The 17,184-nt window shown below is 43.7% G+C and overlaps 2 protein-coding genes across 2 annotated transcripts in view; one reads left to right on the plus strand and one right to left on the minus strand.

The window, feature by feature from the left end:
• The first annotated feature begins 1,070 nt into the window (after positions 1–1,070).
• galm (galactose mutarotase) lies at positions 1,071–15,534 on the plus strand. The gene is made up of 7 exons (XM_076286338.1): positions 1,071–1,441; positions 1,824–1,978; positions 11,323–11,529; positions 11,946–12,027; positions 13,161–13,311; positions 13,606–13,780; positions 15,233–15,534. Exons 1-7 carry the CDS (start codon positions 1,255–1,257, stop codon positions 15,308–15,310), a joined length of 1,035 nt encoding a protein of 344 aa, XP_076142453.1. The 5' UTR covers positions 1,071–1,254; the 3' UTR covers positions 15,311–15,534.
• A 267-nt stretch (positions 15,535–15,801) lies between these two features.
• Positions 15,802–17,184, minus strand: part of dhx57 (DEAH (Asp-Glu-Ala-Asp/His) box polypeptide 57) — a 23,442-nt gene continuing 22,059 nt past the window's right edge. The window contains exon 24 of the mRNA XM_076286339.1: positions 15,802–17,184. This exon is cut by the window's right edge and continues 132 nt beyond it. Within this exon, the coding sequence (XP_076142454.1) occupies positions 17,173–17,184 (12 nt within the window). The 3' untranslated portion in view covers positions 15,802–17,172.

Consider the following 17,184-nt stretch of genomic DNA (forward strand, 5'->3'; position numbering starts at 1 on the left):
ATCTGATCTTTGCAACTAATTAGAAAACCTGCAGATATATGTCTTGTAGGCTTAGGCTACAGCCAGCCCAGGAAAAGAAACTTAGAAACGTGATATCAGCCTGTAGCAGGCTGCTATTGGTGTTGTTTTATAGAAAGTGTTGGCCTGGATGATTTGTCCAGTGCAGCACAGGGATGAAGGCACAGAGAGAGGAAACCCAGTTACTAAAAATAATAAAGTGGCAGCCAGCGGAAGGACCCTCAGAGGATTCGCTAATCTGGAGCTGTACTATTTATAGTCTCACACATTCATAGGCTTTACCCATCCACACACACCTATCCACACACACCTATTTCCAACAGGTCAAGTGTACCATGCTGACGCTTATCTATCAATAGGCCCATTATTGAACTATTTTAGGGTACAGCACAATAATTAGTAGTATAATCTGCACAATATCTAAAAAAACAGTTATATATCAAAAGTGAGTAAAACAAAGGAGGAAAAACTGCAGGCCTTGGCTCGCTTGTGCCGTGGTCTCGGCTGCATCCACATGCAGTGCCCCGCGGCCAGCCATCAACAAAATGAACCCATGAAATGATACGATCCTATTGGAACTGGAGAAGGAAGAGAACTCCGTGTGACTTCATGTGAAACTAGTTATCGAAGGCAAAACTGAAAACAGCGAGTTTAGCTAGTTGACAATAGACACATCTAAGAGATTTCCATGGCTTTATTCCCACGTCACTGTACAGTTGGCCTATCACCACAGGAAAACCCGACGTGACATAAAGTGACATAAAATCATCACACCGTGTCTAAAACTATTCAGTTGTGTAAAGATTGCAGTTATACACCACCGAAAATAAAACAGACGAAACGCCGACCATACTAAGGGTAATGTATAGGCCCATTATTGAACTATTTTAGGGTACAATACAATAATTAGTAGTATAATCTGCACAATATCTAAAAAAACAGTTATTAATATATAAAAAGTGAGTAAAACAAATGAGGAAAAACTGCAGGCCTTGGCTACAATCAACGCTATCGAAAAACTACAACACATTTTGTCGCATACTGATGATGTCGACATCACGCGCAGTCATGCACTCGGTGCAGGTGGTGCAGATGTAGCTGTAGCCATATGACAAATAAATTAGTCCAGTTAAAGTAGTGACACAGTCAGATCTATAGTCAGTGTTCGTTATAGGTTGGAGCAGATGGTTGGTTTTATCTAGCTCATTCAGCGGTGAGGAAGCTGCGCGTGTGATCATGACAGAGGTAAAGAAAGAGGTGTTCGGAGTCGTCCCCGAACTGGGTTCCGTAGAAAAGTGGACTTTGAGCACAGACAGTCTCTGTGTGGAGGTCATCTCTCTGGGTTGTATCATAACGGCAATAAAGACCCCCGATCGGCAGGGCCACTTCGAGGATGTTGTGCTTGGTTTTGATGATTTAGAAAGTGAGTATGGTTGACTGTCTCTGCAGTAATACAGCTTTTTCTTTTTTGTGGTCATTCTTTGGCTGTTGTTATTATGTTGTTTGACAACGAATGCAACAAGACGATTTCTTCTGCACAACCAGGAAGGTTCTTTTCTCAACCATTTAGCTCGCCCCTTGTTCTACACACCCGTGACAGGAAGACACTGGTTCCCTAGACAGTGTGATCAGCTGATCTGTTGTCTCTTAGGTCTTTTGTGTCTCTCCAGTCTTCAGTAATGCACCAGGAGCCCTAATTATAGAATTTACTTTACTATTTTAATCCATAGCTGTATCAAGAAGTGGGTTTTTGTCATGTTTGTGTGTGTGTGATTTTTATGAGCTCTGATGTGTGTAATTTACAGGTTACGTGTCAAACCCACGCTATTTTGGTGCAGTGGTGGGCCGGGTTGCGAACCGGATTGCCAAAGGCCGCTTCTCCATAGACGGACAGCAATACAAACTCGCTGTGAACAATGGGCCTAACGCTCTCCATGGGGGCCTACAGGGATTTAACAAGGTACTCACTCACTCACACTCACACACACTCACACACACACACACACACACACCTTATAGGCATGAGGATTTAACAAGGTACTCACTCAATCACTCACTCACTCACTCACTCACACACACACACACACACACCGTATAGGCATAACAGGCAACATTAGGCTTAGGCTATAGTTTACTTCGGTCATGCCAGTTCTTTGCTACTTGTGAGAGTCCTAGGCCTACTGTGTGTGCTGTCTGTGCAATAATGTTTCGGGTGTCACTTAAGAAGACATTTGAAGATAAGGAAGAGGTTGAGTAAGGAAGTGAGGAAATGTGTAGGCTTAAAGGTTGTATCAGCGATGGCGGGGTACGTCACTTCTGTTGATGTTCAAACAAAACAAAGAGCTAGCTCGCTACTCCCTTCCCCTCCCTCCCGTGCAATTGAACCTCTCTTGAACACGCATCTGTTTTTTTATTTTTTTTTATACTCTTTTGATCCCGTGAGGGAAATGTGGTCTCTGCATTTATCCCAATCCGTGAAATAGTGAAACACACTCAGCACACAGTGAACACACAGGTGAAGTACACACTAATCCAGACGCAGTGAACTGCTTGCTACAGCGGCGCTCGGGGAGCAGTGAGGGGTTAGGTGCCTTGCTCAAGTTCCTACTGGTCGGGGTTCGAACCGGCAACCCTCCGGTTACAAGTCCAAGGCGCTAACCAGTAGGCCACGGCTGCATCTCGTCGGTTATTGGTTGGAACACTTTATTTTGCCTTTGAGTGGTTGGCAACACTTGTTGTTAGCAATTGTTTTTGTGTGCAGATCTCAGAGCCTAGGCTGCCTACAGAGACGCGTTTTTTTTGACGGCCTGCTTATGGGGTGGGCAGCTAGCGGATCGTTAGGACAGATTAGATGAAAGTGATCATTTATGTTTGGGCCTTTTTTGGGCCTGCAATCGCTGATACAACCTTTAAATAACATAGGCTTAAATAACATAGGCTTAGATTTTGACGCAGCACAGACCACATGTTCTTTTCTCTGCTTTTACCTCATAGGCCTAATAGAAGATAGCCTACACATAGGCCTAATAGAAGATAGCCTACTCACAGGCCTAATAGAAGATAGCCTACACATAGGCCTAATAAAAGGTAGCCTACACTTAGACAAAGATAATGGCAAACTATTTGTAAGAGCCAAATAGGGACTAGTTTATTTTGAATTATAATTTAGTTTAAAAACAGTTAAAATGGTAAAAGGTATTTCATGAAAATGTATAAGAATATAATAGTTTAAAATGCATACTTTAGTAATGTTTAGGTCTGATAACATTGCAGTATTTTGAGCTTCCAATTAGACAGCAGTACGTCATAGCGTAATTGATTGGACGTAATTAGTTTTAGTTTTAGTTTAGAAGTCAGAGACGTTGGAAGCAATACAGTTTTTTGACCGTGCTTGCCATGCTTATGTATAACTTGTGTTTTATAAGTAAACATTTCAAAAGAAGATTTTTGGTCTGCTCGCGTTTCAAATACTGGTTGTAGACTGACTTCAAAAGGTGGTACAGAACATTTAGAACCTACAAGGTGCCACTACATTTAGTCAAAAAACTAGCTAAGTGAAGCTACGCTGGATGCCTGGATAACGTGGAGAACGTGGCTAGCTTGCTACTCGACGAGGAAAGGACAAGAACTTACCCAAAGAAGCTAGCACTGAAACGGTTGATCTGGCAAGGCATTCTCCAAGATACGGTATAGAAAACTACTTTTTATCTATGTGAATTATGCAAGGAAAGACGTGATACAGAAGCACGAAGATAACTAGTGAGTTCGGAAGAAAACGAAAGTAAATTGTATCTGCTCCTTGTAAGAAATTGCAAGCTTTGAACTTCTCCCTGCAAAACGTATGCTGATAGCAAGCTTGGATTCAGTCAGTGTGGAGTTTTGGCGATCTTTAAGAAGTTGTTTTGCACTCGGTTTATTAAGACAAGTGCCTTTAAAGAAAGTGTTTTAAACGTTTGCATACAACTAGAGCATTAACTCTGCAAGTTATAAGATGGCTGAGGAAGATGAACATAGATGTATCGAGGATACAATGGAACAGGGAAGGTCACGTAAGCTGACAGAGAAGGCGTTAGAGGAGAGATTGCAGAAGTGCATTGCATTGAGGAGACGAACGTTAGGAACTCTGACAAGCAAAATAAAAGAGCTAGAGACAATGATGAGTGATGCTCAAAATATACATCAGGTGAAAAATATGATGGACAATGATTTTGCAATGTCTCTAAATGAGTTTAACCGTCTCAACAACGAAGTTGCAAATCATTTGACTGAAGATGAAAAAACAATTGATCAAGAGCACTGGTTTGAACCTAGAATGGCAACTATTACTGAATTTATGAAAACAACTAAAAATTGGATTGCAACTAAGCACGAACCTATACAGCCAGTGGAAAATGTACTGCATCAAGAAAATAATGTGGTTGATTATCTGCAAGAAACTGTTAAACCAAATGACAGCGTTTCACAGGTAGGCCTAGGGGTCAGTGATGCTGCACATGCTCGCCCATGTGGATCACAAGTAAGTCGCACCTCAGTTGCGTCACGAGTATCATCAACAAGAGCTAGACAGGAAGCGGAACATGCAGCCTTGCTCGAACGTGCTGCAGCGCTAAAGAAAATGCAACAGCTTGAGTTTGAAACAGCTAGAATCAAAGCTGAAAAGGAAGAGTTAGAGCTGGAAACTGCGTTAGCTGAGAGCAAAGCCAAATTAAGGGTGCTTAAAGAATATGAAAGATATGAAGATTGTTTGAGTAGCTACGCGGCAGTGCAAAGGCCACAAAGTGAAAACGTGAAGAAGGAAAGAATTAGCCTTATGCTCCCACAACAAGCTAATACTAATATTCATGTTCAACCACAAATGAGGCACTCCCGAATACAACTACAGTCTCAACCAGTGCCCAATTACGTGCCCAATGCTCAAGCTAACAGAGGTGACAACATACTAGCAGTTATGCAAAAACAGAATGTAATCACTGAGTTACTTGTAAAACAACAACAGCTATCTCAGCTACCAACAAAAGACATTCCTGTATTCAAGGGTGATGCGCTACAATACAAATCCTTCATTAGGGCGTTTGAGCACGCAATAGAGCAGAAAACCACCAATGATCAAGATAAATTGTACTTCCTGGAACAATTTACGGCTGGTGAGCCTCAAGAGCTTGTTCGCAGCTGTGCTCATATGACACCTAGCAGAGGCTACTGCGAGGCGAAGCGACTACTTCACAAGCACTATGGGGATGAATTACGGATCGCCAGCGCATACATTGACAAAGCACTCAAGTGGCCTCAAGTGAAGTCTGATGATGGGAAGGCATTGAGCGCCTATGCAATGTTTTTGATTGGATGTCGCAATACTATGGAAGACATTGAATTCTTAGAGGAGATGGACAACCCAACCAACCTACGGACAGTGGTGTCTAAGCTACCGTACAAAATGAAGGAACGTTGGCGTGCTGAAGCTTACGGTATGAAAGAGCGAAGAGGAAGGAGAGCAAAGTTTGCTGATTTGGTGAGCTACATAGACCGCCAAGCTAAAATAGCAACGGATCCTCTCTTTGGTAATATCTCAGACAGCCGCTCAACCCCAAGTGGAAAGACTGACCTAAAGGAAAAGCATCATGGGAGGAAAGAGGTCCGTGGAAGCAGTTTCGCGACCAATGTTTCCGCCGAAAACAAAGGGCCTCAAGAAATGCATCTTAAGCCAGCGAACTCAGGTAAAACTGTGAGTGCCTTTGAGAAGCCATGTTTGTACTGTCAGCAGTCTCACACTCTTGCTTCATGTAGCAAAATCAAAGAGCAACCACATAAAGTGCGTGTGGATTTCTTAAAACTAAAGGGCTTATGTTTTGGATGCTTAGTTCCGGGTCATCTGAGCAAATTCTGCAAAAGAAGAATTGAGTGTAAAGAATGTGCTTTAAAGCATCCAGATATTCTGCACATAATAAAAGAAGCAAGTTTTGTCTCACCTGAAAAGAAAGATGGTCGTCATGGAAGCGAAGTATCATGTGCTCAAGTTTCTATTCTGCAAGAGTCCTGTGGCCTCACGGGGGCCGGAGAAGCGGAATGTGTGCTGTCAATAGTACCGGTAAAGATCAAGTCGAAAAAGAGTGACAAGTGTATTGAAACATACGCCTTTCTCGACCCGGGAAGCACAGCAACGTTCTGTACAGAAGACCTGCAAAGGAAATTGAACATTAAAGGGAAACCAACACGAATACTTCTTAGCACCATGGGTCAAGACAAACCTGGAGAACAGAAGCTCATGAACAGTTTCGTCATATCAGACCTGGAAGTGTGCGGGCTGGAAGACACCAAATTCATTGAGCTACCAAAGGTGTTCACTCATAGCAACATACCTGTTCATACTGAGAACATACCTAAACAGTCAGATATCCAAAGGTGGCGTTATCTACATGAAGTACGCTTGCCAGAGATCAAAGCGGATGTAGGGCTGCTTATTGGAGCTAACTGTTCAAGAGCAATGGAGCCATGGCATGTCATTAATGCTGAGGATGGAGGCCCTTATGCCGTGAAGACTGCCATTGGCTGGGTTGTGAATGGGCCCGTAAGAAAGGAACTGGATGATGCAATGAATGACAGGCCTAATGTTTCAGTAAACAGAATCTCTGTGATGGAGATTGAGAAGCTACTGGTCCAACAGTATAACACCGATTTTCCAGAGCGTAACTACGATGACCAAGATGAGATGTCTCATGAAGACAAACTGTTTCTGCAGTCTGTGCAGAGAACGACAATTTTTGAGAACGGGCATTACAGCATTGGATTGCCACTCAGGAATGAGAAGCTCCAAATGCCTAATAACCGTTGTGTGGCGGAACAGCGCATAGCCTGTTTGCTGAGGAAGTTTAAGAAGAATCCTGAATTCTTCAAAGAGTACAAGGGCTTTATGGAGACCATCATTGGCAAAGGCTACGCTGTACAAGTTCCAGTCCACCAGCTTAAACGTGACGACAACAGGGTGTTTTACATACCACATCACGGGGTGTATCACCCAAAGAAAAGAAAGCTGCGGGTGGTCTTCGACTGCACAGCTTCGTTTCAGGATAGGTCTCTGAATAGTGAGCTGCTCCAAGGACCCGACCTAACCAACACGTTAGTTGGTGTCCTTTTAAGATTTCGTGAGGACCCGATAGCTATAATGGCAGACATCGAGTCGATGTTTTATCAGGTCAAGGTGCCGGAACGTGATGCAGACCTACTCCGTTTTCTTTGGTGGCCCAACGGCAAGTTGAACGAGCCTATGGAGGAATTCCGAATGACCGTGCACCTCTTCGGAGCCACTTCCTCACCAAGTGTTGCCTCATACGCACTGAAAAGAACTGCTGAAGATCACAAGGTTGATGCATCTCCAGAAGCTGTCCATACAGTCCTGCACAACTTCTACGTAGATGACTGTCTGAAGAGTGTAGCTGTAGAAGATGATGCGGTGACCTTGGCTAGAGATCTTCGTAACCTGTGTGCCAGCGGAGGCTTTGTTTTAACAAAGTGGATGAGCAATAGCAGGAAGGTGTTAATGTCAATCCCTGAAGTACATAGAGCCAGTGAAGTGAAAGACTTGGATATAAGACATGATGCTTTGCCAGTTGAGAGGACCCTCGGTGTACAGTGGGATACAGAGACTGATACTTTCACCTACAGTATGAAGCTGCAAGACAAACCGATGACCAGAAGAGGCATTTTATCAGTCGTGAATTCCATCTACGACCCCCTTGGCTTTCTGGCTCCGGTCATCTTGCCCGCTAAACTCCTGCTGAAAGATCTCTGTAAAGAACAATACGGATGGGACGAGAACATTGGCGAAAAACACACTGAAGATTGGAAAAGATGGTTCGAAGATGTCAGTCATCTCTCTACATTCCATGTGAGCAGGTGTTTGAAGCCTACAGATTTTGGATGCACTGCAGCAGCACAGTTACATCATTTTTCAGATGCTTCAGAGTACGCGTATGGGACTGTGTCTTATCTGTTGCTAGAGAATAGCCAAGGTGAGAAGCATTGTGCTTTCCTCATGGGGAAATCGAGAGTGGCCCCACTCAAACTGGTCACAATCCCCAGACTTGAGTTGACCGCAGCAGTTGTCGCTGTTAAAATAGACAAGATGTTACATCAAGAGCTTCAAGTTCCACTGCAACGATCTGTTTTCTGGACAGACAGCATTACAGTGCTCAGATACATTGACAGTGAAACAGCTCGTTTCAAAACCTTCGTTGCGAATCGAATCTCGTTGATCCGAGAAGCAACCAAGCCATCGCAATGGAAGTACATCAGAACAACGGAAAATCCTGCAGATCAAGCCAGCAGGGGCCTGAAAGCGAAGAGTTTGGTGCAAGGAGGAACATGGATCAGTGGACCGGACTTCTTGCTGAACAATGAATGTGACTGGCCGGAACAGCCTGTACGAAGGAAAGAAAGCCTTCCAAATGATCCGGAAGTCAAGAATGGAGCTACAGTCAACATTATCAAGGTTGAAGAAAATGTGGAGCCAATTAACAAGCTGATCAACTATTACTCGGACTGGCATAAACTAAAAAGATCAGTGGCCTGGATTTTAAAGGTGAAGGAAACTCTATGGAAACTGAAAGAGGAAAGAAAGGAAATATAAAAAATGATCAGACAAACTGAAACGGACCCTGAAAAGGAAAGATCAAAGTTAGAACTACAAATGAAGAAATTAAGAGCAACAGAAAAGAAATCACTTACCTTGGACGATCTGGTTGCCGCAGAATCGGAAATAATCCAATTCAGTCAAAGACAACAGTTTGGAGAAGAAATCAAAGTACTAAAGAAAGGAAAACAGCTCAGTCGCAGCAGTCAGCTGTTCAGATTGGATCCGATTCTTCAAGATGGCATGTTAAGGGTTGGCGGAAGACTCAATAAGTCTGCCATGCCAGAAAATGCTAAGCATCCAATAATTCTTTCGAAGCACAGCAGAGTTGCTACACTGATTGTGAGAGACATACACCAAAGAACAGGACACTGTGGACGCAGTTATGTCTTGGCACAACTGAGATGCAGGTACTGGATCCCACAAGCCAATTCTGCAATTCGAAAGATAATCAATAAATGTACAGTGTGCCGCAGGATTAATGGAAAGGTTGGTGAACAAAAGATGGCAAACCTGCCTGAAGATCGGCTCTTGCCAGATAAGCCTCCTTTCACAAATACCGGCGTGGATTTCTTCGGGCCGTTTGATGTCAAGCGGGGCCGGGGTACAGTCAAAAGGTACGGCGTGATGTTCACTTGTCTCACTCTCAGAGCGGTGCACATCGAAGTTGCAGATAGCCTCGACACAGATTCCTGCATTAATGCGATTCGTCGTTTTATGTGCAGGAGAGGTCAAGTCACCATCATGCGGTCTGACAACGGCACAAACTTTGTGGCCGCTGAAAGAGAGTTGAGACAAGCCATTCAACAGCTGGATAATGACAGGATTGAAAGAGCCTTGCAGCCAAAGGGAATAAAGTGGATATTCAACAGCCCAGCTGCTTCCCACCAAGGCGGGGTTTGGGAAAGACAAATTCGGACGGTGCGAAGAATCCTCAACTCCGTTTTGAAAGAGCAAGCAGTGAGCGATGATTGTCTTCTGACAATAATGTGTGAGGTCGAAAGCATCATCAACGGCAGGCCGCTTACAACTGTCTCAGATGATGTGAACGATGTAGAGCCTCTAACACCCAATCACTTATTGCTGCTGAAATCTCAACCCAACATGCCTCCAGGGATTTTCAGCAAAGACGACATGTACACAAGAAAGAGATGGAAGCAAGTTCAATATCTTGTGGATTTATTTTGGACTAGATGGACGCGGGAATATCTTCCACTTCTTCAGGAGCGCCAGAAATGGCTAAAGCCAAGAAGAAACTTCACAACTGGAGATGTTGTGCTACTAGTGGATGGTTCTTCCCCACGGAACTCTTGGCTCATGGGAAAGGTAGTTGAAACATTGCCGGACTCCAGTGGAACAGTACGAAGAGTGAAGATAAAGACCAAGACCAGCATTCTGGAAAGGCCTGTAAACAAACTGTGCTTGTTGGAAGAGGCAACGTCAGAAGAATAGAAGAGAGAAGAAACAAGTTGATAGTTTATGGACGTTTAGAAATTGTTTGGCTCTCAGTGTTTAAGTTTATAATTGCTTAGTCTTCCTGCCTAACCAATTAGGGGCCGGGTAATGTAAGAGCCAAATAGGGACTAGTTTATTTTGAATTATAATTTAGTTTAAAAACAGTTAAAATGGTAAAAGGTATTTCATGAAAATGTATAAGAATATAATAGTTTAAAATGCATACTTTAGTAATGTTTAGGTCTGATAACATTGCAGTATTTTGAGCTTCCAATTAGACAGCAGTACGTCATAGCGTAATTGATTGGACGTAATTAGTTTTAGTTTTAGTTTAGAAGTCAGAGACGTTGGAAGCAATACAGTTTTTTGACCGTGCTTGCCATGCTTATGTATAACTTGTGTTTTATAAGTAAACATTTCAAAAGAAGATTTTTGGTCTGCTCGCGTTTCAAATACTGGTTGTAGACTGACTTCAAAAGGTGGTACAGAACATTTAGAACCTACAAGGTGCCACTACACTATTCTGGCAACATCTTGTTTCATAACTTAATTTCATTTTTGTCCGCTTTTAATCACATTATTATGGCCATTAAATGTATGCTATTTTGCACGCTAAAATCTGATTCATCACAAGTAAATACAATAAATAATTGGAACGTAAGTTGGATAATTATATTCTTAGTTGTAATTCCCCTGTAGGCCTCTGTCCTGCTGGTGACCTCAGTGAGAAGTAGGCCTACCTGTTATGACGCTCTTAGCCAGTAATGAGAACTCTGGATCACTCGTAGATCTACGAGTGTTTTCACGACACTCTTAAGCTACGATGGTTTCGGGAAACAGTCGGCAAATCTTAAGAAGTTCGTAAGAGGGACTTTACGACAGGCTGCAAATCTTAAAAAGTTCGTATGAGGGATTTACGACAGGCTGCAAATCTTAAGAAGTTTGTAAGAGGGACTTTACGATGCTCTTAGGCTGCTTTCGGGAAACCTGGCCCTGGGGATTTAACAAGGTTCTCTCTCTCTCACACACACCCTGATAGGATGGGGATTTAACAAGGTACTCACACATACATGAACATACACAGATAAAGGGAGAGTGAAATTACACTCTTACACTCTGTGGAGGCCTGAAGAAGTGTGTGTGTGTGTGTGTGTGTGTGTGTGTGTGTGTGTGTGTGTGTGTGTGTGTGTGTGTGTGTGTGTGTGTGTGTGTGTGTGTTGTAGGCATTGTGGACGAGCGAAATCGTGCAGAACGGAGTCAAATTCAGCCACTGCAGCCCTGATGGAGACGAAGGTTACCCTGGAAACCTGCGTGTGTCTGTCACCTATTCCTTGGACAAACACACTCTAAGAGTCCATTACAGCGCCCACACAGACAAAACAACACCTGTCAACCTCACCAACCACTCTTACTTTAACCTGGGAGGACAGGTAAGACTATAGCCCACACACACAAAACGACACCTGTCAACCTCACCAACCACTCTGGGGCGCTAACTAAGTTAGCAACTTTGTTGATTGCAATGCAATTTCCCATTGCCAACCAACAGGTTAGCAACTCTGGTTTTGGGAAATGCACCCCTGGCCAGTTAGCATAACACATCAAAACAGAACACTGTCGATGGAGTACAGGTAAAACTCAACAGAACATCCATAAAAACCGAGCACTCAAATCCATAAGTCACTCAGCATCAAGCATACTAAAATATACAGTATATGCATACACAAGCATAAATATCTACATGTACCTGGGTGTGATACAATTCAATTAAATAAACGTATAAACACTTCTGCATACACACACACACACACACACACACATTATGATGTCAGTTATCTCTGTGCAGGGCAAAGATGATATTTATGACCATGAGGTGACTATGTCAGCCCAGGCTTACCTGCCCGTTGATGACACATTGATCCCAACAGGTACGTACGGCATCTATCCACCTCCACTGTGTCGCATTCCTTCAGGCATGAGAGATTCCCTCTCATATCTAGGAGACTTGAGGCATTGGCATGAGAGATTCCCTCTCATATCTAGGAGACTTGAGGCATTGGCATGAGAGATTCCCTCTCATATCTAGGAGACTTGAGGCATTGGCATGAGAGATTCCCTCTCATATCTAGGAGACACGAGGCATTGGCATGAGAGATTCCCTCTCATATCTAGGAGATTTGAGGCATTGGCATTTCTCCATTCAGCAGATCAGACACTCCTATTCATACCCACTTGCAGTCCAGATATAGGCCACAATTTCATCAGTGGCCACGTGTGTTCCCAAATGAACCCATGATGTTAGTGTTGTCGACACCTTGCGCTAGCTAATGACTTTAGCCATCTGATACTGCTGAGCCAACAGGTTCAAGGGCTGAGGGACTTCCCCACTAAGCCCAGAACAAAGACTCAACAGCTCCCCCTAGTGGTAATGCTGAGAATAGACTGGTGGGACCCTCAGCTCAGATAAAAGTTGATGGTGGGAGAACTGAAGCTGTCACAGTGTTTCCCATACATTGACTCTTTTGTGGCGGCCCACCACAATATCAACATTGACCACCACACAATGATTTACCATGTTGTACTATTAAAATTGGATGGAATTCTTTCATTGTAGAGCTATGTGCACCTTTGCACATCCTCTCCTTGTCTCTCTGTCTCTCAACGGACCTACATGCACATTTAAAGTAAACATTAACAATCCTGCAAGGCATAGAAGACAACTGGCTAAATTGTGCTTAAATCTGGTTAGCATCATAACCCCGCTGCGCTAATTTGTTAAAAAGTTAATTCTGCAAACCTACCCCCACAAGTACAGTAGAATTCAATTCTGTGGGAAACATTGTGTCAGAAGAACTTTTTGGCTTCTGGACCATTATGTTGACATTCATTAGGACTGAAGTCAGACTAGTGAGTTGTATTTGACTTTGCATGTTCAGTGAATGTTACAAGTTCCTTTGTTCACTCACACACACACACACACACACACACACACACACACACTCACACACACCTCTTTCTTGTGAGTGTTTCTACAGCAGTTTTCCTGTTTCCTCTCATGCAGGAGAGGTGAAGTCGGTGGAAAACACGCCGTTTGACCTCAGAGCACCAGTTCTGATTGGCTCCCGATTGAAGGAACTTCCTGGTCCTGGATTTGACCACAACTTCTGTCTGTGGGAGCCAGCGCAACCATGTGAGGAGCGTCCCTGCGCCAGGTAGAGACGTAGAGACACACACACACACACACACACACACACACAACCATGTGAGGAGCGTCCCTGCGCCAGGTAGATACACACCTTCACTCACAGAAACACAGTGATACACACAGACAGAGAGACACACACACACACACACAACCATGCGAGGAGCATCCCTGTGCCAGGTAGATACACACCTTCACTCACAGATACACAGTGATACACAGACAGAGACACGCACACACACGCACACACACACACATACACAGAGACCGGACTTCTGGAGTTACAGTCTGTCCTCTTTGGCAGGGTGGTGCACCCTGAGAGTGGGCGGGTTCTGGAGGTGAGCACCACCCAACCAGGAGTCCAGTTCTACACCTCCAACTTCCTGGATGGAAGCCTGAAGGGGAAAGGTGGAGCCTGCTACCCCAAACACAGCGCCTTCTGCCTGGAGACCCAGAACTGGCCTGACGCAGTCAACCAGGTGACCTGTCAATCAAAAATCTCATGAACCACCATTGTCATGATTTCATATAGGTCTACCACCATTCAGAAGTCTTTAAAAGAATTATGGAATCAGATAAGCTCAACGCTACTTCCATATAAGGAGGTAAGCGAACGTTTGGAAAGCGTACCCCCTATGGGAGGCCCTGAAGCTAATAAGCTTCACCTGGAGTTAGCATTCCATTGACCCCCATTCATTTTGGAGTCACTTTAACGGTGAATAACTTTACATCTGAAGCGTTTCAAGCCTTTATATGAACCATTTCTGATTCCAGAGAAATGCATTATTGTGTGTCATAACCTCGTATCTCACTTCACAGCTCTGTTGTAAACTTTTTTTTAAAAATCATTGCTAAATTGATGTCTTGAGCATGCGACTTTCAGTCGCACATGAGCGAAATAACCGTATTCTCTAAATAAGAAACTGGAAGGCAGTCTAAGGGAAAGACCACTGGTAAGCTATTTAGGAAAGCATTGAGGAAAAAAACAATGAAGTGATGTTTTGTTGGGTGGGCACTTCATGGGAACAAATTTCACCACCAAAAGCTGCACTCGGATGACTCTACACATTATCAAACTCGGATCACTCTACACGTTATCAAACTCGGATGACTCTACACATTATCAAACTCGGATCACTCTACACGTTATCAAACTCGGATCACTCTACACGTTATCAAACTCGGATCACTCTACACGTTATCAAACTCGGATCACTCTACACGTTATCAATTGTCTTTGCACTGCTACCAGACGACTTACTGTGTTTAGTCCGTTGCTTAACGTCACATATTTCTCACTCAACTGACACCGAGGATGCGCACTACATCAGTTCACCAACAGGAAACGGATTCAAATTGGCTTCACTTGTCTCTGTGTGTGGCTGTGTCCATTTCTGTACTGTCTATGACTACAAGTCACGGAGAGCAGGAGAGGTCAACGAAGATGGTCTTAGTGCAGCTACCAGACGGCTCACTGTGTTCAGGCCTGTGTCAGTGTTCTCACGCAACTGACACTGAGGATGCGCCGTACAATAGGGCTTCAAATTGGCTTCTCTATTGAAATCCTAAATGGCTGTGTCCATTTATTTTACTGTCTGTGCTTCCACAGTGGGTAATATTGCAGAGCCCCATGACTGTGTGAGATTGTGCCCTCTAACATGTTGCTGGAACTTATTGTGTTGTGTTGTGTGTGACGTGACAGCTACCACGGATTCCTTCTTCAATGGTGTGCAACTGTGTGTGTGTTTCTATAACGATGTGCAAGTGTGTGTGGGGAAGTTTCTTTGATGTTCAACTGTGTTTCTTTAATGATGTGTAACTGTGTGTGTGTGTTTCTTTAATGCTGTGCAACTTTGTATGTTTCTTTAACAGTGTGCAACTGTGTGTGTGTGTGTGTGTTTCTTTAACACTGTGTAACTATCTCTCTGCAGCCACGTTTTCCTGATGCCCTGTTGAGGCCTGAAGAGGAATATTCACACACCACTCGCTTCAAATTCACTGTGGTCTAACACACTTCTGTCATCTCTGGTATATCACACACACACTTACATAATTCTCATTAATATGAAGATCAAAACTATACCAGCTCCCTTATTCAAATCTCAGGTGGCACACACACTCACTCACACACAGATGAACACAATACTAGGACCAAACACACACAAACATTTCAATCATGCTGCTTCTAAAAAGAGATTGTGACTTCTAATAAAAGGAAAAAGTGATTCTGAAAGCTGACGTCTCATTTAGTTATTCATTGACATCTTATTTAGCTTTTTATCCAAATATACCAGGAGCCATGAGCATCGAGAGCACCAGAATTGAATAATGAGGTTATAAGTTACTGCATAAATGTTTTTTCCTGTGATCCCGTCTAATAACGTGAGCGTGAACATATTAGAGAGACTCTGTAGCTCAGCATCTAATAACGTGAGTGTGAACATATTAGACAGACTCTGTAGCTCAGCATAATACAAAACCACAACACACTGTTCTGGAGTAGAATTGAGAGTTTATTCTCCCATTTATTTATTAAGACCTCACTTCAATACAACGCACAGTACAGATGGCCCTTGAGTAGTCCATCCATGGCGTGTGTGTTGTGTTTAAAGGAGCTCTTTCAGACTTAAATACCATCATGTGTATGTGTCCAGACCATCCATTGCATCCCATAATAATAATAATAATAATAATAAGTGGAATTCATGAAGGAATCCAATATGGACGCCGCTATCTGCTAGCTTGTGCTCTTGATCACACAAGCAAGTACAAATACATAGAAAACATGACCTCATTGGCCACACACACACACACACACACGTGTCAAGTCTTTAAATTCATCATCTCATTCTTGTTTTATAAACCTGCTGTAATCCACAAAGGCTTGAAAGCCGCACACACACACACACACACACACACACACACACAAAATCATGTAAGTGTAAATAACTTGAATTCAGATCCATTTGGCTACAGAGGAGGGCAGGTGGGACTGTGGCCCAGATGCTTAAAGGATGTAAACACCTAAACTCTCATGAGTAGAAACCACACACACATGTACACACACACACACCTAAACTTTCATGAGTAAAAACCACACACACACACACACACACACCCACCTAAACTCTCATGAGTATAAATGACACACACACATGTACACACACCACACACACACCCACCTAAAGTCTCATGAGTATAAACGACACACACATCAGTGTGACGTCTTTAAATTCATCTCCTCTCAAGGGTCTTTCCTCTTGGTCTGGCTTCCTGCGCCTGCTGTAGCTGACAGAAGTCTGGACAGAGCAGCGGAGTACAGCACTGTGTGTGTGTGTGTGTGTGTGTGTGTGTGTGTGTGTGCCAAGGATGTGTGTGTGTGTGCTGTATAGTTGATAGATGAAGCCTGCTGTAGCTGACAGAGGCCTGGAGGCTCTCAGGGGACAAGGCAGCTGAGTACAGCACTGTGTGTGTGTGCCAAGGATGTGTGTGTGTGTGTGTGTGTGTGTGCTGTATAGTTGATAGATGAAGCCTGCTGTAGCTGAGGCCTGGGGGCTCTAAAGGGAAAGAGCAGCTGAGTACAGCACTGTGGCACTGTGCCAATCACTACATGCACCATGCCAGTGATGCCACGCCAACCAGTTGTGTTGCTAACCCAAGGTTGGCATCAGTGGTACTGTGGACATACAGCGCATGTGATCAGGGTGTGTGTGTGTGTGTGTGTGTGTGTGTTTGTGTAGATGAGAGAGACTATGGTAGACTAGAGTGTTTGTAATGTGTGCGCACGTAATCAGGTTAGCGTGTGTGTGTGTGTGTGTGTGTGTGCGCACGTAATCAGGTTAGCGTGTGTGTGTGTGTGTGCGCGTGTGTGTTATTGTGTGGA

The sequence above is a fragment of the Alosa pseudoharengus genome, unplaced genomic scaffold, assembly GCF_046254945.1.
Source record: "Alosa pseudoharengus isolate Yale_2024_CS ecotype anadromous, Long Island Sound unplaced genomic scaffold, YU_APseudo_1.1 YU_APseudo_1.1_scf_15, whole genome shotgun sequence".
Taxonomy (NCBI): Eukaryota; Metazoa; Chordata; class Actinopteri; order Clupeiformes; family Clupeidae; genus Alosa; species Alosa pseudoharengus.